A 26,004-nucleotide genomic window follows, 5' to 3' on the forward strand; every position below is an offset into this window, starting at 1 on the left:
TTTATTCTGATTTGCAACGAATCTCTTAATAGCAATCTGCTCCGAATATGGTTCATTCAAATACAAAATATTTTTACAGTATCTCTGAACCAATAACAAAAGAAAAGAAAAAAAAAGCAGTTAAGTCTTCACCTGTTCACCTTGCAGACATCCTGCAAACTCACGGATCTAGCAGACTGGAAGCAGGATATAAGCAAAAAAGGCCTTAAGCAGGCAAAAAGAGATGTCAGCAAAGGACCACATGGAAGAAGTTCACACACTTTCCCATAGGAAAGCTTTTGAGGCTCTCCCTCAGAGGCTTATTTACTCTCACTTTACAAACAATACTACCAGGCTTATTTATCTAGTTTCGAAGCCTAGGGCAGAATAGAAATAAGGTATTAGGAAGAGAGCTGTGGGAGAGGGGCTACTTACAACACACGGAAATACTGACAGCAAAACAGAGACAGCTGCTGGCCTAATGGGAAGGAGGAAGCAAAAATTATAAAAAAAAATAATAATAAAAAAAAAAAGAACTCAAAGCACAGCCGAATATAAGGTGTGGGGTGAACACTTCACTCACCCAATAAGACCTTGGATATCACAATAGCTTAGCCTAGTGAAAGGAACTGACATCCAAAATGGTGTCCTTTGTCCTCAAGAAAAGGATCAATTTAGCACCTGAGCTAGGTAATTGGAAAGCAAGGAGGAACAAGTCACACCTGCATTTACAAAAGGAAACACTATAAAATATAAAAGATTCTAGTGTTTCTTCTGAAAGAGTAAAAATTTAAAAAGGCATATTTGTCCCTACATGTATGAATACATAGTTATTAAGAAAATGATTCATTTGCTGAGGGACCCTCATGATGACAATTATAATGTATTTAAAAATCTAGGTGAAATACTATTGAGTATTTACCCAAAGAAAATGAAAGCATTAATTTAAAAAGATACATGTACCCTATGTTTATGGCAGCATTATTTACAATAAGCCAAGATATGGAAGCAACTTAAGTGCCCATCAACAGATAAATGGATAAGAAAGATGCAGGGTGTGTGTGTACGTGCACGTGTGTGTAGAGCAGAATATTATAGAGCAATAAAAAAGGATGAGATCATACCATTTGATATTACATGGATGGACCTAGAGGGTATTATGTTATTAGTGAAATAAATTAGACTAAGAAAAAATACTATATGATTTCACTCATTAGTGGAATCAAAACAAACCAAAAAAGAAAACATGAATAATCAAGCAAAAAGCAGAACCTGACCTATAAATACAGACAACAAACTGATAGGTGCTACAAGGGAGGAAGGAAAGGAAATTGGGCAAAATGGGAGATAGTGGCTTCCAGTTACAGAATGAGTAAGTCATGGAACAAAAGCCACAGCATAGAGAATATGGTCCATCATACTGTGATTACTTGTATAATGACATATGACACCTATATCTGTGGTGAACATAGAATAATGTATAGAATTGTCAAATCACTACATTGTACATCTAAAATTAATATTCTGTGTCAACTACACACAAATTTTTTTAAATCTAGGTGAAATATATATTGGGTTGTAGAACCTAAAATCCATGTGTGTTTCAAATAATTGCTATACAATATATAACATCAAAGAACACAAGAATAGGGGTACCTGGGTGGGTCAGTCAGTTAAGCATCTGACTCTTGGTTTTGGCTCAAGCCATGATCTCAAGCCATGGGATGTAGCCCTGAAACAGGCTCCATGCTCAGCCTAGAGTCTGCTTGTCCCTCAACCTCTGCTCCTCCCCTGTTCATGCTCATACTCTCTCTCTCTCTCTCAAATAAGTAAATAAACAAAATCTTAAAAAGAAAACAAAAAGAGTAATAGTGTATCTGGAGTTTTGTCTCTGCGCCACCACTAACTGTATGTGGCCTTGGCAAATCAGTCACTTCTCTGAGACTATCTCCTCTTCTGCCAAATGAAGGGTCTGGAGAAAGAGCTTCCCACTCTTGTTTCCCTCCAACCCATACTCCCAACATTCTCCCTTTACTCAGCTTGGCCATTCTGGGCCCATGGCCTCAGGTAAAAAGTACCAACCCAGAACATAAAATGATGAAATAAGAGTCTTTTTCTGGCTTTTCTATTTCAAAAGTCTAAGAAGACTAAGAAGTCTAAGTCTAATCTTTTGGAACTAAATAACACAGAATAATGACAACTGACCTGGTAGAAAATAAGGTAAGTTGAGTTTATTTGAGTAATATATCCTTACTTTGCAACTAGAAATGAATTACATTCTTGGACCAGAGAAACCTGGTGAGAGGTGATGAAAAACATAGATGCTGCTGGGACCCTCTGAGGTCTCATACCCAGCTCTCCAGGACTAAGGCCCTAGGAAACAAAAGGAGAGAGTGCAAAAATGGAGAGCAAAAAGAAAATCTGGGACCATTTTCCATGGAGAATCCAAGAAGAAGCAAGATCCCAGAAAAGACATGGCCATATGGGAGTTCTGAGGCAGATGGAGCATTACATAGTCTTACAGAGTTTTCCAGGCCCCAGCCAGTCTTGACAATAGCAAAATGACTGTATGCCCAAGAGTGGCAAACACAAATGAGGCAGCTGGGGGAACTGAAGGAGCCTTAGAGATGGGAACAATAGGCAACTCAGCAGGAACCTGTGTGGACTGACACTGGAGGGAGATCTATGGAGCAAGTAGCATCTGTTGCCTATCACCAGGAATGGAAGTCCTTTTAGCCCTCATCTTCATATTAAAGACACCAGAAAACAAGAAGTCAAGCTCTGGATGGAACAATGTTACATCAAAAAGACACAGAGCAAGATCAGCTTCAGTAGGTCCTACACTGGCTGTCAAGCAGGACCTGCTGGCCAGGATGGACCCATGGCTGCTACCTGAATCCTATCTTACTCTGTGTCTTCTTTACACTTCCCTCCTGTAATACAGAATTAGGGGTCTTGTCCCCTCCCTATAGGAGAAAAATATAGTAGAGAGACTGGCCAGGTGCTATAGGACACACATAACTAAATAAAACAGAAACATACGTTGAATCTTAAACAGGAAAATATATCTCCACAAAAGGCGACCAGCCCAGCACTACCTGTTGGAACTCTTTATCGCTTGGTAAGGAAGTGTTCCAGGTGTAAGGCCAACTCTTAGAGGTCAAGTGAGGAGGTCAAAAGACTGCATGCATGACATTTCCTTTCCCAACAAGACCTAAGTGGACCTCCAGATGGAAGTATGGATGCTTCAGCAGAGGTCAGCATGGCACATGACCTTAAGGAACTCTGTAAATATCCCAAGGATGGACAGGGGAATCCCCAAATTGCCTACGGCCAAATTTCTGTGGTCCTGATGGAATGGGAACTCCAAATAAAGACTAAATAGAGTTTTAGAGAAATAAACATATTTCTTGCACATCTGTGTTTGGAGACTGAGATTCATGCCCACTACACACAGAGACAGACTCCACAGCTATGAAATTAAAAGATTAAACAAAGAATAAGAAGAATAATCTGTGAAAAATGTCATGCCAATAAATGCAGGAAAACGTGGATAAAAAGAATTTTCGTCTAAAAACACATGTCACAAAATCGACCTAGGGGTAAGGAGGAGAGCGAAAGCCTTGAAAGAATTAATAATTAAAGAAACAGATAATTTTCTAAAATCTCTCTTTACCCAAGTAACCAGCCCAACAACTTAACAGATGAAAATTATCAAATTTTCAAGGAACAAATGCAAGTTTATACAAACTGTTTTTAAAGAACAGAAAAAGAAAGCATCCAATTTTAATGGTTAGTATAACCTTGATACCAAAAATGGACAAGCACAAAAAAATGGACAAGCAAATTAGTAGAGAGAAAAAGTCTACACCAATCTTTTGTATAGACACAAATGCAAAAACCCGATAGAAATCCTCTGTGTATAAAAACATAATGTAACATAACCAAAAATGCTTCTCCCAGATTGCAGGGACAGTACAGATGAGTCAACATTATGACAATAGATTTAAGAAGCAGAAGTAGTTAATGAAATTCAAGACTCATTCATGATTTAAAAATTCTTAGCAAGCTCAGGAAGGAAGTCAATCTAATAATGAAATCTATCAAAAATCTGTAATAAACGTCATAGTCAGTGGTGATATTAAGAACCAAGCCTTTGTTTTAAAGTCAGGAATAAAATAGGAATGCTCACCACCTCCGCTTTTATTCAACATAAATTTTATTTTTTTAAGATTTTATTTATCTATTCATGGGAAACACAGAGAGAGACAGAGACAAAGGCAGAGGGAGAAGCAGGCTCGTCATGGGGAACCCACTGAGGGACTCAATCCCAAGACCCCAGGATCACACCCCAAGCTGAAGGCAAATGTTCAAATACTGAGCCACTGAGGTGTCCCCAACACAAATTTTATTAAACAAGAAATGCTACAGGCAAACTTTTGGAACAGATAAGAATTCAGAGAGATTATGAGATAAACGGTCAACACATTAAAACCAATATGGTAACAAACAATTTGAAAATGTAAATAGAAAAATCTAATTCACAAAAGCAATAAAATCTATAACAAAGGTACATGTGTGTAGTTAAATATTATAATGCTATGGTTAAAACTTACAAGTCTTTACTTGACTTAGCAGGATTTGACAGTTTTCACATCCTTCTAGAAATATTTCACTTGGTTTCCAAATCACCATACACATTCTCCTAGTTGTACTTCTACACCTAACTCTCCTTCACAGTTTCTTTTGTTCCTTCTATTTCTTCCCTCAGCCTCTAAATGGTGGTGTGCCCCCAGGCTTCTAATCCTTAGATTTATTCTCATTTCCAGCTACACTCTCCCTCTTAGTCATCACTTTCAGTTTAATGAACATCTTCTGGTCACTGCTGATGCCAATCTTTCTAGCCCTAACCTCATCACTGAACTCTAGGATTATTACTAAATGTCTATTCAATATCTCCTTTTGAAAGTATATTAGGCATCTCAAACTTAACATGTCCAAAATCAATCCCATAACCTGGCTTACCTATGGTCTTCACCATCTCAGAAAAAAAAAAAAAAAAAAAAAAAAACCTATATTAGCTACACCCACCCAAAACCATGGAGTCGTTCTTGATTTCTTTCTCTCTCTTCACACACACACACACACACACACACACACACACACTCCATAAGCAACCTTCAAAACGTATGCTGAATCAGAATATTCCTTATCTCCTTATCACTATAGTTGACCATCATCTCTCACCTGGATTATCATAATAGGTGCCTAACTGGTCTTCCTCCCTTGCCCTATAATCTATTGTCCACACAAAAGATAGATGATAATTTTAAAACAAGGTCAGATCATGTCATACCTCTGCTCAAAACCTTCCAGTGTCCTCCCAAATCACTCAAGTGTGACATCCAAAATTCTTATCATGGCTACAAGATGGCATATCAGTGATTCTCAACAGGGACAATACTGCTCCCTAGGAAACATTTAGAAATTGCCTGGGGGAGGAGGGCAGCATTTTTGGTGGTTACAATGGGAATGTGCTACTGGCATTTAGTAGGCAGGAAAGGACCGAGGATATATCAAGTCATTCCACGGACTTAGAACTAAACACAATAAAGCAGCCATATGTGAAACACAGTAATAATGAATATTTAATTATAAAGGAAAAGTTTTAACTATATTATTGTGAATCTATATAATTTTTAAATATTTTAGCAAAATAATATTAAATTTGCCATGAAGATTATAAAGTTATTTTTTTTATTTTTGCTTTCAGATTGTTTACAGAGGTCTATTTCTCCATATCTTCTTGGATTACTCTTTTTTCTGTAGTCTCATCACTTATCAAAGGAGATGGCTTCCAAGGTCTTTTTATATTCCAGAGACTCACATATGTGAGATTTCAAGTTGGAATATATGAGGTAGGGTGTGGTTGACACTTTTTCACTTTGTTCCATGTCTAAACAGGGATTTATTCTGACACTATGCTTATAAAGAAGCTTAGATCATTTTCTCCATTTCAAAAGTCCTTAATTGGTCTTAGAATGCATCCCTATTTCACTTCTCATTTCCCATTTTCTTTTATTATATACTCAAAAGTCTAATCTGCTATTATTTATCCTAACATGCATTGTAGTGCCATCTGCATTGTGTTTTCATTTTCTGGTCCTTCTTATTTATTATAGCTGCTTATATTCCTACCAAGAGCACATTCATTATCAGCAAACAAAACAGCTAACAACTTCATTATATCTTCCAGTGTAGTTGTTTAGAATTATGATTCAATTATAAATTACTCTCATTTTTCCTTTATGTTACAAATAGGGCATTATATTAATGTTTGACATTATGTGGGTTGGGAGACAATAATTATCTATGAATTTTATTTCAGGATATTAAAAGGGGCAAAATATGTGCAATATATATACAATAAGAAGGGAGCAGAGTCTGATAGTATTGAGAACCACTGTCCTAGCTGACCTGGCTCTGGGGTACCTCTTTGACTTTATCTCCTCCCATACCTCAATTCAAAGCCCCTCCACCTTGCTGTTCCTCTAACTCTACAAGAACATTCCTTCCTTAGAAATTTGCAATGTTTCTTCCCCCTGCTTAGAATGATCTTTCCCCTTACATGAATTGTGTGGCTTGCTCCATTCTTTCAAGACCTCTACTCGAATGTCACATTATCCCACAGTCCTTTCCTGACCATCTGATTTATATATGTCTTCACACCATCACGGTCTATATCTCCTATTCAGTATTATCAATTTTATGTCACTTATCACCACCTGAGAAATTACTGATTTAGTTATTCTCTGCCTCCTCTCTCTAGAATGTAAACTCCAAGAAAGCAGGAATTTCCATTTGGTCATTGCTATTTTTCAGGGTCTGGTACAGCACTCAATAAAACTGAGTGGAAAGACAAATGTCTTAATGGCCAAAGAGTGTACTGATATGGGCCTGGATCCAGCAGGCATGTTCCAGGTCCCTCATTCCCAATCGAGACACTGCTTCCGTGCTATTAAATACTTGGGATATTTAACATTTGTTGAATATTTCATTTGAAGAAAGGTTTACACAACTGAAAAGTACTGGAAAGCCACTGGCCCTTCAATTAGCAAAGATTGAAAAACACAATGATGCTGTAGGCTGTAGGAAAAAGAATGTAGGTGGTTCAACTTTACTGAAAGGCATCTTTAAATTCTTAGTGTTTGGGGCAGCCTGGGTGGCTCAGCGGTTTAGCACCGCCTTTAGCCCAGGGCCTGATCCTGGAGACCCTGGATCGAGTCCCATGTCAGGCATCCACGCTTGGAGCCTGCTTCTCCCTCTGCCTGTCTCTGTCTCTCCCCTCTCCCTCTGTGTGTGTGTGTGTGTCATGAATAAATTAATAAAATTTTAAAAATAAATAAAATAAATAAGTTCTTAGTGTTTGGTACAATGATAAGCACTGTAGGTGCTCAATAAAATGTTGCTGGAAGGTAAAATCTCCATAGAAGGTGCATTATACATAGAGACTGTGACAGAAACTGCTCTGATACCTCTTTTACCCTCTTCCATAGTAAATAAATCTTGGTACACAGCTGCTCAGAATCATGACTTCATTTCTCATCCTTTTTTTGTAGCTAGATGTAATCATGTGGCTAAATTCTGGCTATTGAAATATAAGCAGAAGTGGTAAGCAAAGTCTGGCACAAGCTTTTCTTATTTGCACCGTCCTACTGACTGAAATGCAGGTGTGATGGCTGGAGCAGCCATACTGAACTCTGAGATGACTTTGGTAATGAGGGCTTGGTATTTGGCTAAACTGATTTGGCATTGTACTGGTGACAGCCTATATAAATTATGCATTCCATTTAGCACTTGCAAAGATTCTATCGTAAATGGATATTTAATAAGCTTTTTCACTTAACCCTAAAGAGCAATAGAATAGAGTCATGCATAAAAAGCCATAATTTAGTGAACTGTTTAATAATCACTTTCCAAAGTAATAATTGATTGTCAAAGACTGTATTTCTAGGCAAGTCTCAATAGCATAATGAAATCAGAACAATGAAAAGTGTCTCAGCTGTCTCAATCTTTCATTTCTTCAGAACCTTATTTCAAATGATTAAGAGATGAAGAGCTTGAGACTGGAGATGTTCTTGAGGGGAAATCTAGCTGAAATGATGAGGTCTAGCTTTATTATAATCTTCTCTTGTGTGCCTAATAAATTTGCAGTAAGCCAAGTAAAGAATAGGAATTTTATTTACTGCATTATCTGTGAGATCTACAGAGAAGACAGACTACCAATTTTAAAGGTGCAGAAGGGGTAGAGGGTGCAGGAGATTTTTCTTATCATCAATACTGGCCAAATTTAATGACCAGTATGCCAATTAATACCTAACCATGTGATCATAGCAATCCTGCATTTTTACTTAGATAATATCCAAAGCATCGTGTCTTCGTCCTAGCTTTTGGGAATTCATAATAAGGCCACTGACATGCTTAATTCTCTCAAGGTGAGGGTTCTCAACAAGACCCCAAGCCACCACAGATAATAAAATCTTAAATATGTAAAAAGTTCCCCAAAAAGATGGGGACTCAACATATACCCACTGGGCTAAGAGAAAGTGTCTGAGGGTATTTTTCCACTCTGAAAACAGCTCAAAGATTTAAAAATAAAATAAATTTAAAAAGCTAATAAGATGAAGTAGAAGTGGGTCAGTCTGTTACTCTGCCTTTTTTTTGACATGAGAAATGGTAGATAATGGAGATTTTATCTTTTGTTCATATTAACAACCACTTACTTTGGCAGAATCAATAGTACTTGTCTGACTGTAACAAACCCATTACTCAATATGGATCTTAGGTGCCCAGTCTGAATCCCATCCCCGGAATCCCATCTCTACCATCACCACAGGGCTCTGTGAAGAGCAAATCCTTGCTTCTTGACCTAAATGTGCTGGGCTCAGAGGACACCAGAGTGAACCATCCCTGAACAGGAGAGTGTGATGGTCCTCCCACTAATGCAGCCATCACAGAAATCTGAGAAGGGAGAAATCATGGTGAGAAAAAGATTCTGGGTACCTGGGGTCTAGACCTTAAGATAGTGAAAGAAAAAATGAAGGGACCGATGGAGGGAGAAAGAGAGAAAGGAAGTGCCATCAACATGTTGTAATAAGAATAAAAACAATTCTGGTCTGGCTGTCAGAAGAACTAAAGGGATCCAGTCTCAACCATGCTAATTAGCTATATGGCCTTGCAATAGACACTTGTTCTCATTGGGTCTCAGGTGTTTTTGTTGTGGTTATTGTTTTGTTTTTGTTTTTAAAGATTATTTACTTATTTATTCATGAGAGACACAGAGAGGCAGAGACATAAGCAGAGGGAGAAGCAGGCTCCCTGTGGGGAACCTGATGTGGGACTCAATCCCAGGTCCCTGGGATCATGACCTGAGCTGAAGGCAGACACTCAACCACTAAGTCACCCAGGTGCTCTGGGTCTCAGTTTTTTTAATTTAAAATACGTAGCTAATTAGGTTATCTCCCAGCTCCAGACACTATTTTACTGAAAAGTGAGGGCAAGGAAACACTATGGAAAAGTTTATCACCAAGACTCTAAAAGGTTTTTTTCCCATATAATAAAAACACAAAGTAAAATATGTCAAAGAAAACCTATTAAATGAGAATATATTATTTTTAGTTTCAATGCAATAAACTAAAAATTTAACCTTTTTCTACTGTGCTCAAAAACTTGACAGATTTTGTCAAACTATGGTGGGACCAAGTGGACTTTCAGTGCCCTTTGCAGTAGACTAGGGAAAGTAGGTACTTATAAAATAATATTCCCCCAAAAGGAAATATATATTCAGTACAACTAGATAATCTGATGCCTTGATTTGGGATGAGAAATGTTCAGACATGATTGTGGTTTGCTAGTTCTCAAGATTCTGGTTTTACTGTCAAAACTATCTACATCCTTAAAACCCAAATGTTTATAAATTATGTATTATAACAAAGACTGTAAAGACTATAGCTGCCTAGCTTGAGGCTGTTTAGAGCTACAGAATAAAGGACTTAAATCACAAGCCAACACTATACTTTTCAGTAATAAAAAACAAATGGCTTCCATGTACAATGGGTCAACATGTAAACTAACAGGGATATTCAGTTGGTTCAATTTGCTTTCAAAACAGCCATATTATTTTAAGCCCTGATATCAACATTAAATTTCAAAACTGTTTAAAATTATATAAACTCTTCCTTCTCATTTTACACAAAATAGATGAAAATCATGACTTGAAGACATCACAAAATTACCCTTAAAGTGTACTAAAACTCTGCAATGTTAAGGTGGCAATTAGAGCTGGATTTTAAATGTGCAATTTATCAGATGATGCCCACCTCACCTCCTACTGAAAAAGAGTCTAAGCCCTTGAATCAATCCTTAAAATTTTAAGACATTAAAAATGTCTATTAGGAAATCAAGATTTGAGTTATGTATTGAAATAATAATCCAGAGGGGAAATGCTTTTATCCTAAATATCCAAATAATTATACCTGAAATAACAAAAAAAAGGCAATTATTTTGCCAACATTTAAAACCTCTTCACTTTTCCTCCTATGTACTTAAACCCTGTATATGTGATAATGGATCACTTTCAGGATTCAAATGCATTTGTCCTGTATGGTCTAAATTAAGGGATGTTATTATCCAAACAGGCAAAAGAAAAAAGTTATTGCTGGGCAGCATCTATGCTAAGAATCAGGAAAAAAAAAATCTGAATTCTACAATAAATTAACATTTCATTTTCAAGTAACTTGGTATTTCAAACTTGAAAGGAAATCCTGATGGAAAATAAACTGTACTTGTATCCAAAAAGAATAAGTTTATTTTGGAGGAACAATTTCTAACTTGGATCAAAATCATTACTACAACCAAAATGACTAAAGGAAGAGGAATTTTCCTTCAAAAATTAATATAATATTTTCCATCTTCTAAAAATGAATGTAAACCAAACACATAAGCATTTGGTATTTATTGAAAGCACCCAAATGTTATCTGAGATTTTAAAACTTCACAGAAAAAAAAAGGTGTAAATCAAAAAACTACATAATTATTACTTCATTTGTACTAGCTTAACTTGTTATGTCTATGAGTACAAAAAGTACTGCACAAAGGGAATGTGTAAGAGAAAAATGTAATAAATGTGTCTGTCATTTTGAATAGAAAAGATTTGTCCAAACTAGTCCCTCCCAATTGTATTATGTCATTCAAACAATATAAATTGCTTTTCTTGGCCCAGATCCTAGTAGGTTCCCTAATTTATACCTCCAATGAGCAAAAGTGTATTTAAAAAGTGTTTAAATATTATGAAATAATAAGCAGGTATTTAAAGGAACAACTTAGAAGCTATACATATTGATATGTGTCAAAATAAGTTGCAGAATAATGCATACCACACGTTCTTATTTTTGTAAAGAAAAAAACTTTGTGTGCATGTATATATACACATTTGTACTAAAATATTAAGATAAGTGTAGAAGGATAAGCAATGATAAGCATTGGTTACTCTGGTGAGCTAAGGAGGGTTTAGAAGGGAATATATTGTTTCCTTGTGTTTCTTCTTATAACTTGTCAAAAGAAACACATTTTTATAAAGAATCTGGTAACATCTTAAAGTTTTTATTTTGAGATAATTGTAGACTCATATTCACTTGTTGCAAATAATACAGAAATATCCTAAGTACTCTTGGATTACCATTGCCTTGCCCCAATGGTAATATGATGCAAAACTGTAATATCATGACCACAATGCTGACCTGATACAGTCAAGCTACACACAATTCTATCACCACAAGGATTTCTCAAGTTGCCTTTCTAAAGCCACACACACTTTCCTCCTACCCTCCACCACCCCAAGTCTATCCTTAACCCCTGGCAACCACAAATATGTTCTCCATTCCTATAGTTTTGTCCTTCTAAGAATGTTATATAAATGGAATTATATAGTATCTAATATTTAGAAATTTCTTCTTTTTCTTTTCTTTGTTTTTGGTGTTGGTTTTTTGTTTGTTTGTTTGTTGCCTCAGCATAATTTTCTAGAGATTCATCCAAGTTGTTGAAGGTATCAGTATTTCTTTTCTTCTTGTTGCTGGTTAATATATCCATTTACTCCATGAAGGACATCTGGATTGTTCCTAGTTTTGAGTTATTAAATAACAAAATCTGCTACAAACATTCATCTTGGATTTTACTTGAATATAAGTTTTCATTTCTGTAGATAAATGCACTGCTTTAACCCTATCTCACAAATTTTGACGTTGTATTTTTATTTTAACTTAGTTCAATGTCTTTTTTTTATCCCTAAGACTTCCATGTTGATCCATATTTTATGCAAAACTATATTGTTTAATTTCTAAGTATTTGGAGATTTTCCTATTATGGTTCTGGTATTAATTTCTAGATTTGTTCCATTATGGTCTGAGAAGGCATTCTGTATGAATTCAACTCTTTTAAATTTTTTGAAGTTCACTTATATGGTCTAGATACATTCTTAGTATATATTCTATGGACGGTTGACAAGAATGTGTATTCTGTTATTGTTGAGTGTACTGTTCTACAAATACAGATTAGATCCTGATGGTGATGGTATTGTTGAGTTCTTCCATATTCTTGGGAAATTTCTATCTAGTTTTTCTACCAATTGTTAAAAGAAGGATGTAGTGGGGATCCCTGGGTGGCGCAGCGGTTTGGCGCCTGCCTTTGGCCCAGGGCGCGATCCTGGAGACCTGGGATCAAATCCCACATTGGGCTCCCGGTGCATGGAGCCTGCTTCTCCCTCTGTGTCTCTGCCTCTCTCTCTTTCTCTCTCTGTGACTATCATAAATAAATAATTTTTTTTAAAAAAAAGGATGTAATAGTATTCAACTACAGTTGTAGATTTTCCTATTTCTCCTTTCAGTTTTTACTTCATATATTTTTCAGTTGTATTATTAGGTGCATACACATTTAGTATTGCTTTGTTTTCTTGATGGATAGAGTCTTTTACCATATTGTAATCCCCTCTATGTCTCCAGTAATTTTCTTTGTTCTGAAGTCTTCTTAAAAAAAAAAAAAGATTTTATTTATGAGAGAGAGGCAGACATAGGCAGAGGGAGAAGCAAGCTCCTCACAGGGAGCTTGATGCAGGACTCAATCCTAGGACCCCGGGATCACTACCAAAGCCAAAGGCAGATGCTCAACCACTGAGCCACCCAGGTGCCCCTAAAGTCATCTATACCTGAATTTAATATAGTCACTTCTGCTATCTCTTAATTAATGCAAGCATGACATATTTTTTCATCTTTTATTTTCAACCTGCCTATATCATTATATTGGAAGTAAGTTTCTTGTAGACAATATATAGTTGGGTTATGTATTTAATCACTTGCCAATCTCTGTCTTTCAACTCATGGTATATTTAAACAATTTATATTTAATGTAGTTATTGATATGTTAGAATTTGAAGTGGTCACCTTATTTTTTGTTTTCTTTTTTTGGTTTCTTGTTTCTCTGTTTTTTGCCTGCTTTCCTATGAGTTAACAGTTCTTATAATTCTATTTTGACTTATCTGTAGTGTTTTTTGAGTGAATCTGTACAGCTTTTTTAGTCAGTGCTCTAGGCACTATATTACATGTACATAACCACAGTCTATTTGTATTGTCATTTTCCAATTAGAGTGAGGCATAGAAACATTACCTCCCTTTATGTCTGTTTACCCTCCCCTATTTATAATGGTCTTAAATTTTCTCTACATACATTTAGAACCACATCAGATAGTGTCATAATTTTAGCATCAACCATCAAACATAATTCATGATCCAGGATCATGCCAAAGGCAGACACTTAACCGCTGAGCCACCCAGGCGTCCCAATCTTAGCCATTTTTTAAGGTAGGACTGATATTGACAAATTCTCTGAGAATGTCTTGATTTCCCTTTCAATTCCTGAAGAATAATTTCACTACAGGGTGCCTGGGTGGCCAAGTCAGTTATGTGGTTAAGTGTCTGTCTTTGGCTCAGGTCTGCCTTTGGCCCCAGCATCCTGGGATCCACCCTTGTGGTTCTGTTGGGCTTCCCTGCTGAGCAGAGAAGTTGCCTGCTTCTCTTCTCTCTCTACCTCTGCCATTCTCCCTACTTGTGCTCTCTGGCTCTCTCTTTCTCTGTGGCAAATAAATAAACAAACAAAATATTTTTAAAAATAATTTCAGGGGTCTCTGGGTGGCTCAGCAGTTTAGCACCTGCCTTGGGCACTGAGCATGATCCTGGAGTCCCGGGATCAAGTCCCGCCTCGGACTCCCTGCATGGAGTCTGCTTTTCTTCCCTCTCTCTCTCTCTCTCTCTCTGTCTCTCATGAATAAATAAATAAAATCCTTTTTAAAAATAATAATAAATAAATAAATAAATAAATAAATAAATAAATATTTTAAAATTTTCACTAGATATGGGATTTTGGATATACGTGCTTTTCTTTCAGCACTTGAAAAAATATTGTGCCTATTTCTTCTTTACTCCATGGTTTCTCATGAGAAATCCACTGTCACTCAAGTTGTTTTCCTCCATAGGTAACACATTGTTTTCCTCTCACTGCTTTATCGTTTTCTTTAGTTTTCAGAAGTTTAACTATTACATTTTAGTGTGGATTCCTTGAGGTTTCTTTGGTTTGGGGTTAACTCAGCTTCCAGAACCTTGACAACATAAAATTAGATCTTTTGTGATAGTCCTATAGGTCCCTCAAGTTGTATACATTTTGTTTCTCAGTCTGTTGTTTCTCTGTTGTTCAGATTGAGTAAATTGTATTGTTCCATCTTCAAATTCATTGTTTCTTTCCTCTGCCTTCTCCAGTGTATAGCCATCAACTGGGGTTTTATTTCATTTATTATATTTTCAGTTCTAAAAATTTCCTTTGATGGAGCACCTGGGTCGCTCAGTCAGTTGAGCCTCTGACTCTCAGTTTCAGCTCAGGTCATGATCTAGGGGTTGTGGGATTACGCCCTGCATCGGGCTTAAGATTCTTTTCCTCTTTCTCTCCCTCCCCTTTGCCCCTCCTTCAGTTCATGCATATGCTCACTCTCTCTCTAAAATAATAAATAAATAAATAAATAAATAAATAAATAAATAAATAAATAAATTCTTTAACAATTCCCTTTGGTTCCTCTTTATAGCTTTGTTTTCTTTACTGAGATTTTCTATTTCTCTGCTAACTCTCTTTTTTCACTGTTTCAAGTATACTCCTAATTGCTCACTGAAGCATTCTTTCTGAGGGCCACTTTAAAATCTTTCTCAGATACTTCTAACACCTCTGTTGTTTCAATGCTGGCATCTATTATCTTTTTTTCTTTCAGGTCAAGATATTCCTGGTTCTTAGTGCAACAAATGATTTTTAACTGAAACCTAGACATTTGGGTACTATGTTATGAGAGTCTGGATCTCATTTAAACTTCCTATTTTAGGGACTTCTGGGTGGCTCAGTGGTTGAGCATCTGCATTCGGCTCAGGACATGATTCCAGGGTCCTGGGATCGAGTCCTGCATCGAGTTCTCCACAGGGAGCCTGCTTATCCCTCTGCCTGTGTCTCTGCCTCTCTCTGTCTCTCATAAAAAAAAAATCTTTAAAAAAAAAACTTCCTATTTTAGCTGGCTCCCTATGTCATTACTCTAGTAGGGGTAGTTGGGGTTGGGCACTACCAGGTAGCAGTAGTACTCCAGGTTCCAACTTGGGTCTCTGTTGACACCAGGGGTGGGGGCTTCCTTGTTATCACTGGGTAGGAATAGGAGTTCTGGCTCCCACTAGGCCTCCACTGACACCATCCTAATCGTAAGAGATAGGGATATCTCATTACTGTTCCCCACAGGGCCTCCTGTGACCCAGGAAAAGTGGAGAAGACAGCCTCTTTACTGCTGAGCAGTGTTGAAAGTCTTAACTTCCCACTGACACCATCTCAGTGGGGACAAGGTTGGGGTAACTGGTAACAACTTGATGAGACTGACAGTCTAGGACCTTCATTCAACTTTGGCTGGGGCGAGGTTGGGGCGGGGCATAGATTTTTTTTTTTTCCTGCTGTTTCTGGCTTGAGTAGCACAATTATTGTCTCAAAGTTTTCTCTTTCTGGTCTGCCCCTTTCTTGACCCCTTGGCTAAAGAAAGCTGGCTTTTACTGGAGCTTCTTCTGCATCCATTGGCATTCCTAGTTTGCCAGCTTCTTTATCTCCAAGTCTAGAGGATATGAGGCAAAAAGAAAGCCCAAGGAGGCATCCCTATGTGATTCCTTGGAACCCAAAGTCCCTAGCCAGTCTATCTTCCTCTCTCCACCTTTTGGGGTATTCTCATATTTGTCTAATATATAGTGTATTGAGTTGTATGAAAGAAATAGGGGAAAGTACATTTACTTCATCTTCCCTGAAGTGGAAGTAGGTGTAAATTTTATGATATAACATTTGTGAGTCATATTTTTTGTTCACAGAAGATCTTGGAACATGAATCCTTTCTTACTTAGGTCATGTGAAGCCATTTTTCTTTTTGAGCTTTGTGGCAAAAAAGCAACTACAGGTGAAAGAAGTAAAGATGGGCTGGTTTTTTCATCCCCAAATTAACATCTGGAAGGTAGTCTCTGAACTTTAGTTTGATATAATTAGAACATATGTTGTGAGTGATAGATTCCTCAGTAAAGCAAACACAGGACCATATAACATTTCTATTCCTCCTGCCACAGGGTATTCATACTGTTTAGGACAGTGATTCTCAGTATGCAGAAGGAGGATGCCCTACTCTTCAGGGTCTCATTTGACAACATATAGGTATATCAATTTCATGACCTAAGCAGGGCATGAGGAAGGGAAGCAAGAGGATTGTGCTACTGGCATCTCCTGGATAGAAGCCAGAGGATAATTCTAAACAACCCACAATTCACAGGACAGCCACTCTCAACCATGAATTATTTAACCCAAAATGTCAATAGTGTTAAGGATGAGAAAATTTGGTTTAGATGTTTGACCTACATTTGACAGCTAAATTTAATCTTCAGGTATTCTGTGCAACTTTTGGCCTATGTAATTATAAAACTCTGAATACTAGGTCTGGAATGGCCTTAGCTAAGGTGTAAACAGAAACAATACACCCTGCCAAGATTGTCTTTTCCTCCTGCTTTCCCTCTGAGAATTGCTGTATGACTCCAAGGTAAGAAACCTAAAGTGAAGAACCATAGTCCTTGCTTATCCTGGAAAGGATGTTGTTTATATAAATTACAAATGTTTCAAACAAATGTCCTTACTCTAATCTTAGGACTTTTTTAAAATCATAATTTAGACCACTTTTACACTTGCATTTTTTATTACAACTGATCACCTACCCAGCCAGCCACAGCCATTTCTTACCCTAATAAAACTTCTGAAAATAATGCAAAACTCCGGCTTCTGGAATTGTTGGCATGGAAAAAGGCAAAATTTTTAAAGGAAGAATGGGGGCAGCCTAGGTGGCTCAGCGATTTAGCGCCTGCCTTCAGGCCAGGCTGTGATCCCGGAGACCCAGGATCAAGTCCCATGTCCAGCTCCCTGCGTGGAGCCTGCTTCTCCCTCTGCCTGTGTCTCTGCCTCTCTCTGTCTCTCTCTGTCTCTCATGAATTAAAAAAAGAAAATGTTCAACAAAAAAAAAAGGAAGAATGAACTCACTAAAGCATTAAAAATCGTGAAAGCACTAAAAATCAATATAATGGAAAGCAGAGATGGACTAAGGCATTTGATACAAGCTAAGTCCTGTAACACAGGGCTAGTGCCCCTGGCTCCTGACTCTAATGCCCCAAGCCACTCTTCTACATTAAACAATTCAGGTAACTGGAGCACCAAAAAAGGATACACAATACAAATAAAATGCCAGAAAGGACAGAACTCACTGTGTCCTGTTCTGTGTATTCATTCTTCATTTGATACTCTTTCTTACATTTTATTCTATTTGAACCCTTTAAAATGTACTCTCTCTTATGGCCCTTGCTCTGAAAACGTAACTTTGCCCAACTTAGCAGGACCTCTGAGCCAGTTTCTAATATGGGCCTTTCTTCACGTCAAGTACCTTGACTATGTCACAGCGTTACTCTTCCAGAGGCAGGCACTGAGACCTTTGTTCTATTAAGGCTCTCCAGCACATGTCCCGGATTCTTTCTCCTGTGAGGCCCACACAAAACCTAATTAGAAATCCCCATTTTGAAACAGCCCAAGCAGCCACACTGATCTTGTTGGGTCTTAATTGAAAACATTTGTCCTATTTTGCTAACAAACATTAGGTCAAAGACGACATTGGGGACTCTTGTCCTTACATGTTTTTGTTCCCTAATGGGCTGTATAATCATATTCCTTAAATTACTGCCCAGACTATATTTGGGGACTGAAACATTTTAAAAGACATAATGTGGCAGCAGTATTCTGTGTACTAACAAGAGGTTTGGTGCTACAGCCAAGAACATGGTAACACAATCTTCTTCCCTCTTCCAGTCATCCTCACTGTCATTCTCAAAAAAAAAAAAAAATCTGTATCTCTTTTTCCTTTTTTCCACCCCTTCCCTCCACTCTCCCTACTTCCCACCTCCTCTCCTCCCCACTCCCTTTTTCTGTCCTTCTATGGGACTCAGATTCCCTTGTGACTATTTTTGCTTTGAATGTCACTGCCACAGCACAGTCTATATAATGGACAAATACCTTAACCTATGACCCCATCCAGCTTTGTTCCCTGCTGGGGACATATCACAATCAACAAATGAACAGTTCTGGCATGTTTCCAGTCCAGTCTCTGGGATGTGACCACGTGTGGTAGTATCCCAGCTCTGCCATCCCTTAGTTTGGGACACTGGCCAATCCTTTAACATCACTAAAGCTAGGAAACCTCCTATGTAAAATGGGGCTTTTGTGGGTATCCACCTGGTGAGGTTGCTGGGACAAAATGCACACAAACTGTGTCTCAATTTCCTTGGAACACAAGAATCACTTATAATCTCTAAAATTTGGAAGGCCTAGGAAGTAAATTGTTTAAAATATTTTAAGAGAAGGGCACCTGGGTGGCTCAGTTGGTTAAGTGCCTGCCTTAGGCTCAGGTCATGATCCTGGGGTCCTGGGATGGAGCCCTGCGTCATGCTCCCTGCTCAACTGGTAGTCTGCTTCTGTTTCTCCCTGTCACCACCTTGTGCTCTATCAAATAAATAAATAAAGTCTTTAAAAATATATATTTTAAGAGAGTAATTTTCGCTAAAAATATCACAGAACTCCTACAAATTCAACTTCTTAGTAGTAACATATTGATCTGCTCAGTATAAAAATTCACTGCTAATGGTAAGCTATTACAGAAAGTGACTGAGTGGGGGCCCCTGGGTGGCTCATTGGTTGAGCGTCTGCCTTTGGCTCCGGTGGTGATTCAGGGGTCCTAGAATCCAGTCCCACATCAGGCTCCCTGCAGGGAGCCTGCTTCTCCCCCTGCCTAAGTCTCTGTCTCTCTCTCTGTGTGTGTGTGTGTGTGTGTGTGTGATAATTAATTAATTAATTATTAAATCTTAAGAAAAGAAAATGAGTGTTCCATATAAGACCTCTGTTCCGTTATTTCAAATCTAAATAATCGCAAAGACTTTGAAAGCAAAGGCTACCAGCGATGTATTACTCAGGTCTACAACCGATGTACTTTGAACTAATTTTTGAAATAACTTCTCAGTTTGTTTCACTGAGTGTATACTCCCTCCCTCGATGGAATATTCAAAAAATCCGAGTTCGAAAGTCAAAGCACTCGAATAACCCCCCGGTGTTCTGCGTAGCTTGTCTAGTGTGTAACACGCCGCATGCATGCACCCAGATACGCTATCCACGTTCCCTAGGGTCGCATTTGCCCAGGAGAACTACTGCTCTCCTTGGGGTTCACCTACTTCCGTGTTGAGGTCGTAGTTCTGGCCGAGGACGCTCCGTATGAGCTCCTGGATGGTGTGGGCGGAGGCCAGCTGGGCCTCGGACCGCAGGGAGGCGAGGATCTCCTCTATGGACGTCGGGATCACCCGCGCGGCCTGCGGGGCGGGCGGGGCGCCCCCCCGCGGGGTCTGGGACTCCGCCCGGGGCGCGGCGGGGGTCCGGCTGGCGGAGCGCGCGCGGCCGGACGGGGTGCGCCTCCCGGCGGCCCTCGGCCCGCGGCCCGCCTCCGCGCCGCCCTCGCTCTGCTTGGCCCCGCGGGGCTCTGCGGGCGCGGCCCCGTGCTGCTTCGAGCCGCGCTCGGGGGCCGCGGGCTGGACGGGCTCGGGGCCCGAGCGCCGCGGGCTCCGCGGGCCCAGGCGCGCCCGGGGCCTCTCCTTGGCGGCGGGCGGCGGCGTCAGGACCAGCGGTCTGGACGTGCCGGCCCTGGAGGCGATGAGCGGCGGCGGTGTCGCGGGCCCGTGCCGCAGGAACGCGGAGCTCCGCCAGTAGAAGTCCTGGGGCCGAAAGGGCCGGGTCCTCCCGGGGGCGGCCGCCTCGCTGGGGGCCGCAGCGGGGGCCTTAGCGCCGGGGGGCCCCGACGGCCTGGGGGCTCCCGCGTCGGACGGACGCGCAGGGCCCGGGGCCCGGGGGCCGCACACTGGGGCGTCCTCCACGGCCGGCTTGGGGGCCAGCTTCTGCTTGAACCGGAGAAAATCCTTTTTCGTTTCCTGGCGAATCTTCTCAAGCTCTTTAAAGATGTACGATTCTTCTTTGTATTTCAGTCCAAAATGCTTCGAAAGTGCGGACATCTCGACTGGTTTGTCCTGTGAAATAACAACAATATATTACATATTCATAACAAAACTCGTGTCGATAAATCCAAGTGCAGCTCAGAAAAGCCTCTCCCGGTAGAAGGCTCGCTCCTTGTGCTCCCAGAGGCACAGGGAGGGAGGATTAGTTTACATCATTTTAAATCCAACTATTGGCCTTCTCACAGGAACTATGGAAAACCTTTAAAGCAGTAACCTTTTTACAGTGGGAATTTCTGAAACTCCTATTGGATTTAACATTTCTTTAGACCATAAATGTAATGTCCCAATTCCAGACAAGAGAGACAGACATAGGGAATCTAAAGAAAACCTGCTAAGAGACAGTAGAGGCCATCAACTGTGCCATGCATCTAGCCCACAAACATATTTTTCAATTGCTCCAAGTATTTCAAAGATACTAATTTGCACCAACAATTTTTTTAAAGATTTTATGTATTTATTCATGAGACACAGAGAGAGAGAGAGAGAGAGAGAGAGAGAGAGAGGCAAAGACATACGCAGAAGGAGAAGCAGGCTTCCAGGGAGGGGAGCTTGATGTGGAACTTGATCCCAGGACCCTAGGATCATGCTCTGAGCCAAAGGCAGATGCTCAACCACTGGGCTGCCTAGGTGCCCCACCAACAATTTTAAATTGAGAGATTTTCACATAAAATTCCAGATTCGCAGGTTCTCTGTGGAGGAGGGGAATGAAGGCCCTGGCAATGCAAGGGCCAAATCCCTACTCTTGAGGCAGCTTCTTCTTCAACCGGTCCCTGGTGTCTCCATCCCTTACCCAGCCCACTTCCCTCAATATGTCTCCTGAGCTAGAGCAGACTGTATGAAGAAAGAGAGGTGATCAGCAACAAGGTAGGCTACAGCCAGATCATGAGGCCTTGAATGCCAAATATTTGTACTTTTTCTCCTGACTACTGAAAATCATTCAAAAACTTTTAACAGAAAACAGCTTGATAGGATCTGGTGCGTGGAGGATATTGCATGGGACAAAGAATAAAGGAAGGGAGACAAATAAGAGTCTCCACAGCTTGAGCATAAGGCCTGGCCTTGGTAATGGAGCACAGTGAAAACAGAAACATGACAAGTAAAACTGATAGGATCTGGCCAATGAGAAGGAATAAATGGGAGCAATTAAAGATCCTTCATAAAATAGGAACTTTCAATCATCTTAATGAAGTCTTGGTTATAGTCAAGTACATAAGAAAGCTTCTTTTATTCAGTGACTTATACACTTAAAAATGGTTAAGATGGTAAAATTTTATGTTATGTGCATTTATTACCATATATATATTTTTTTAAGAAACCTGCTATTCAGCAGGGCCAGTTCATCCATGATCATGATCATAAGTGGATTTTCAGATGCTGAGAGATCTCAGGTCATTAACAAAGGCCAGGCTAACAGGAAATATAAATAGAGAAGAGCCTGATGACAGATTCTTTGGTACATTCATTTCTGGGAGGTGGAATAAGCAGAAGCAACAGAGAGGAAAATGGGGAAAACAGTTCCACAGAAGCCAAGAGGAGGAGAGTTTTAAGAAATAAGGGTAAAACAATGAAAATAAAAGCAGAAAATAATGAATTAGAAAAGCTAATTTGATTATTATTAGGAAACCCAAGGCTAAAGTTCTTTGAAAAAAATATAAAGCAGAAACACCTTTGGAGTATCATCATTATTTGCAAATATGATTACCTACCTATCAGATCTAAACACCAAAGAACTGTTTAGAGTTATAGTAAATTTCTGCAAAGATTTAATTCTTTTTAATTTTATACAAAAACCAATAACTTCCTTTATACCAAAATGATCCGTTCAAAAACACATTGATAAAATTCCATTTATAATTTTTTAAAAGAGTAAGTTCCAGTAATAAACATAACAAAAAATGTACTGAAACTGCATGAATAAATTTTTAAAATTTTACTGAAAGACTTAAAAGATGTGACTAGACAGTAATGTCCCTTGGTAAAAAAAAAATCAAATATTATAGCAGGTCTTCCCAAAATACTGTACTGGTTTAATGCCATCATAATCAAAATCTAGAAATTATATTTTTGAACTCTGAAAAGTAATTTTGGGCTCATCTGAAGGAATAAACAAGATAGATTAGGTAAAATTTTGAAAAAGGTAAATGAGGGAGTGCTTGTCTAACAAGATAATTGGCAATAAGAATTATTCAATAAATTGTGCTGAGGCAATTGGCTGATTATTGGGGGGGGTGGATTATACCTCATTTTATGCCATATACCAAAATAAGATGGATTTGAAACTTAAATGTGGAAAACATTTATTTTACTTTGCATCTTTTTATCATCTTACCCACATTCTTGGTTGGACTTATATTAACTCATAAAAAAGGCTATCTTCACGTTTAGATCTCTGCATTTATCATGCAGTATGGGCAATATGAACAAAACATCCTACTTAGCCTCTATATTTAGAGCAAAAGCAATATGACTTTTAATCATATTAAAAATGCTTTTAATCTCTAATATCTGCTGATTCTCAAACAGAAGACCTTGCTACATGGCAGAGCTCTCACCTGGGAATCAATAGGTTTGGTTTCTCTACCCATCTCCACCAATCCTTAGACCTTGAATAGCTCAGTTCTATCCATAACCAGAATTCATATTAAAAAGTGAAAATAATATGTTGTTTGCTCAGTTCTGCACCATAGTATGTGCACATTAGAAATGATTTCTAAAACCCTTAAGGAAGTTTCCCTTTTTATAAAACATGCTGTATAATCCTCCCCATAGTGTGTTGGCTATTATTGTTTGCACAGGTGGTAATATGGTCACACCGACACCATCTGCATTTCTTCCTACAAAAGACTGTAACTGGAAGAGACCACAGAACAGAAAGAAGCACATTAATACCTGATGAGAATCTGACTTGACTCTCCCAACTGCACTTCCCTTTTGTTTCTTAGTTCCTGCTTCATATTTCCTTCCCAACTTCTCTCAGGCCGTGGTTCGCTATTGAAGTTTATCAAGTGTTCATTGTTTAACATTTCTCGGTATATTCCCTTGAGCTCTTCATAGGACAGTTGCTCTTCTCACATAAAAATAAACCAATAGGCTATAGAACTTCTAACTTTAACAGGGACTTCTATTGTGTTTTCAAAATAGGTGGTATCTCAATGCAAAATGGGGCAGTCAGTCCATTGAAGCTTGGTGCCTTTTTTCCCCCGCACCCGCCCCTCAACACTACAAAATATGTAAAATGTCTTTTAAACATTAATCTCATGGGGGAAATAACATGTTCTCTTTTTCTTGGTAGCAATTCATTAAAAGAAAGAGATCAGTTCTGGTTTGGAGATTCTCAGGTAAAAATAATTAGCTTTCCCCCAAATTAAGGTGTCAAGCCTGCTGCTCACAATCCAGGTTAAGTGTATTTTAAACTTTAAAATGGGACAGAATGTGCTGGAAATCTTTGCGACCTAAGCAGTAATTTCACTCAGCTTCTTTCTCAGTTATTGGAACTCTTTTTCTTTGTCCTCTCCCAGGATGTTCAGTGCCTAACAGTCTCCTCTCCTACAAGGTATGATAAGACATGAGAAAGCTCTCCAGCCACAAATAACTAAAGGCCCAAAGAGAGCTAATGAGTGAATTCTCTAGATTCTGGGGCAGGTTGCTGTTTCTTGCAGGTGTGGCTGTTCCTCCTATTGGAACAGAAGATCCATACGCTGCTCTAGACCTCAACTAAGGTAGAAATAAACAGAGCAGATCACCAGATAACTTGGTTCTAAGCTACATGGAACCACCTCATACAGGGAAAGGAATCCTTCATATGTGAGGCCTAGTTAATCAGATTATCATGTTGAGAATAGAGCCAAAGAGCGAGCCAGGTTATATGGAGGCCTTGACCTCTTCTATATATGGTCATGGGTACCTCAGTGGGAAAGGTGACACATTAAGGACAAGATTTAGGTTCTCTTGCGTCCATGGCCAAATATCATCTCAATTCACTTCCTCAATTTCATATCAACATCAATTTCCAATGCACACTAAGGTTCCAAAAGAAATATCTAAGTCCAAGGAAAATCTATCACATCTTGTAAAGTTTTCATATTGCAAGGAAAATAAAAATATTCTGAAAATAATTACTTATTTTTGAAATATCAGTGGTGGAAGTGAGATCTAGTTTTGCACTGATTATAATTCATCAGAAAGCTTAATAGAAAATATATGATCATTTTATAACTTTGCTAAAAGAATAAGATAATGGTATTTTTTCTATTTTTCATACTTTCTATTATATTTGTTTTGGGACCTTTAATCTTAATAATATCAATAATAGTAACTCACACTTATGCTGTTTAAAAATTATATAGAAAAATAGAGAAAAGCTGTCTTCAAGCTCACACAAAGCTTTTTTCTATTCAGAAGCCCATAGAAATGTCAAGACTCTAAAAACTTATTCTACTGTTATAACCAGTACCTAGAATATCCCCATAGCCTTTGTGATATACATATATTCATACAAACATAAATACATAACAGGCAATGGAACAACAAAACATCTCCCTGCCTTTTACTCTTCTGTCTTCCCTTCTTGAACTTCTTTCATCTAATTTGCTTAAATAGCCAAGATAGGAAAAAAGATAGTTTTATTATTATATCATCATGCTTTTGACATGATAAATGTTGTATGCTTTCAAATTCAAAAGCAATTTGTTGAAGTTCTACATCTACATTTATTGAAAATCCTCCACTAATAACTGTTGATAAACTCTGGGCAAAATATAAAAAACAAATACTTGAGGATTCTTAGAAGCAAGCATTGTGGAGGAGAGTAGACACTTGTGGAAACACTGGTCCGGAAACGAGTTTCCAGGTTTACCATGGCCTTTCCCTAAATGCCATCCATACTGTAGAACGGCATAGAGCAGGGGGCAAAAACTTTGATAGAAAGCCTTTCATCATTCTGGCCAGACAAATCAGAGAAAAGAGCCCTGGCAACAACCACCACTGAGGCGTAAGAAAAAATATCCCAAAGAAGAGAGGGCCAGAGAAGGTAATCCCCTAATTCTGTGTCTAAACCCCATATAAGTCCAGACTAACCTCTGAACTATGCATACATAGGACTAACTCAAAGCAACCCAACAATGGCTTCAAAAGCTAAAGTGAGATGTAGCTATACTTCCAATCATAGAGAGTGAGATAGAGCTTACATGTAATCTGGTAAATTGCTTGCCAAATAAAAAACATAAACATTCTTCAGAGGCATATAACAGAATCCAGAGTCTACACAATAAAACATTAACAATGC

General features: G+C 38.7%; 1 protein-coding gene across 1 annotated transcript in view; it reads right to left on the minus strand.

The window, feature by feature from the left end:
- TTC6 (tetratricopeptide repeat domain 6) overlaps positions 1-20,717 on the minus strand; it is a 183,089-nt gene extending 162,372 nt beyond the window's left edge. Inside the window, exon 1 of the mRNA XM_055309051.1 lies at positions 19,890-20,717. Within this exon, the coding sequence (XP_055165026.1) occupies positions 19,890-20,717 (828 nt within the window). The remainder of the gene's footprint in view (positions 1-19,889) is intronic.
- Between the last annotated feature and the right edge of the window lie 5,287 nt (positions 20,718-26,004).

Source organism: Nyctereutes procyonoides, unplaced genomic scaffold (assembly GCF_905146905.1).
Source record: "Nyctereutes procyonoides isolate TBG_1078 unplaced genomic scaffold, NYPRO_anot_genome, whole genome shotgun sequence".
Classification (NCBI taxonomy): Eukaryota; Metazoa; Chordata; class Mammalia; order Carnivora; family Canidae; genus Nyctereutes; species Nyctereutes procyonoides.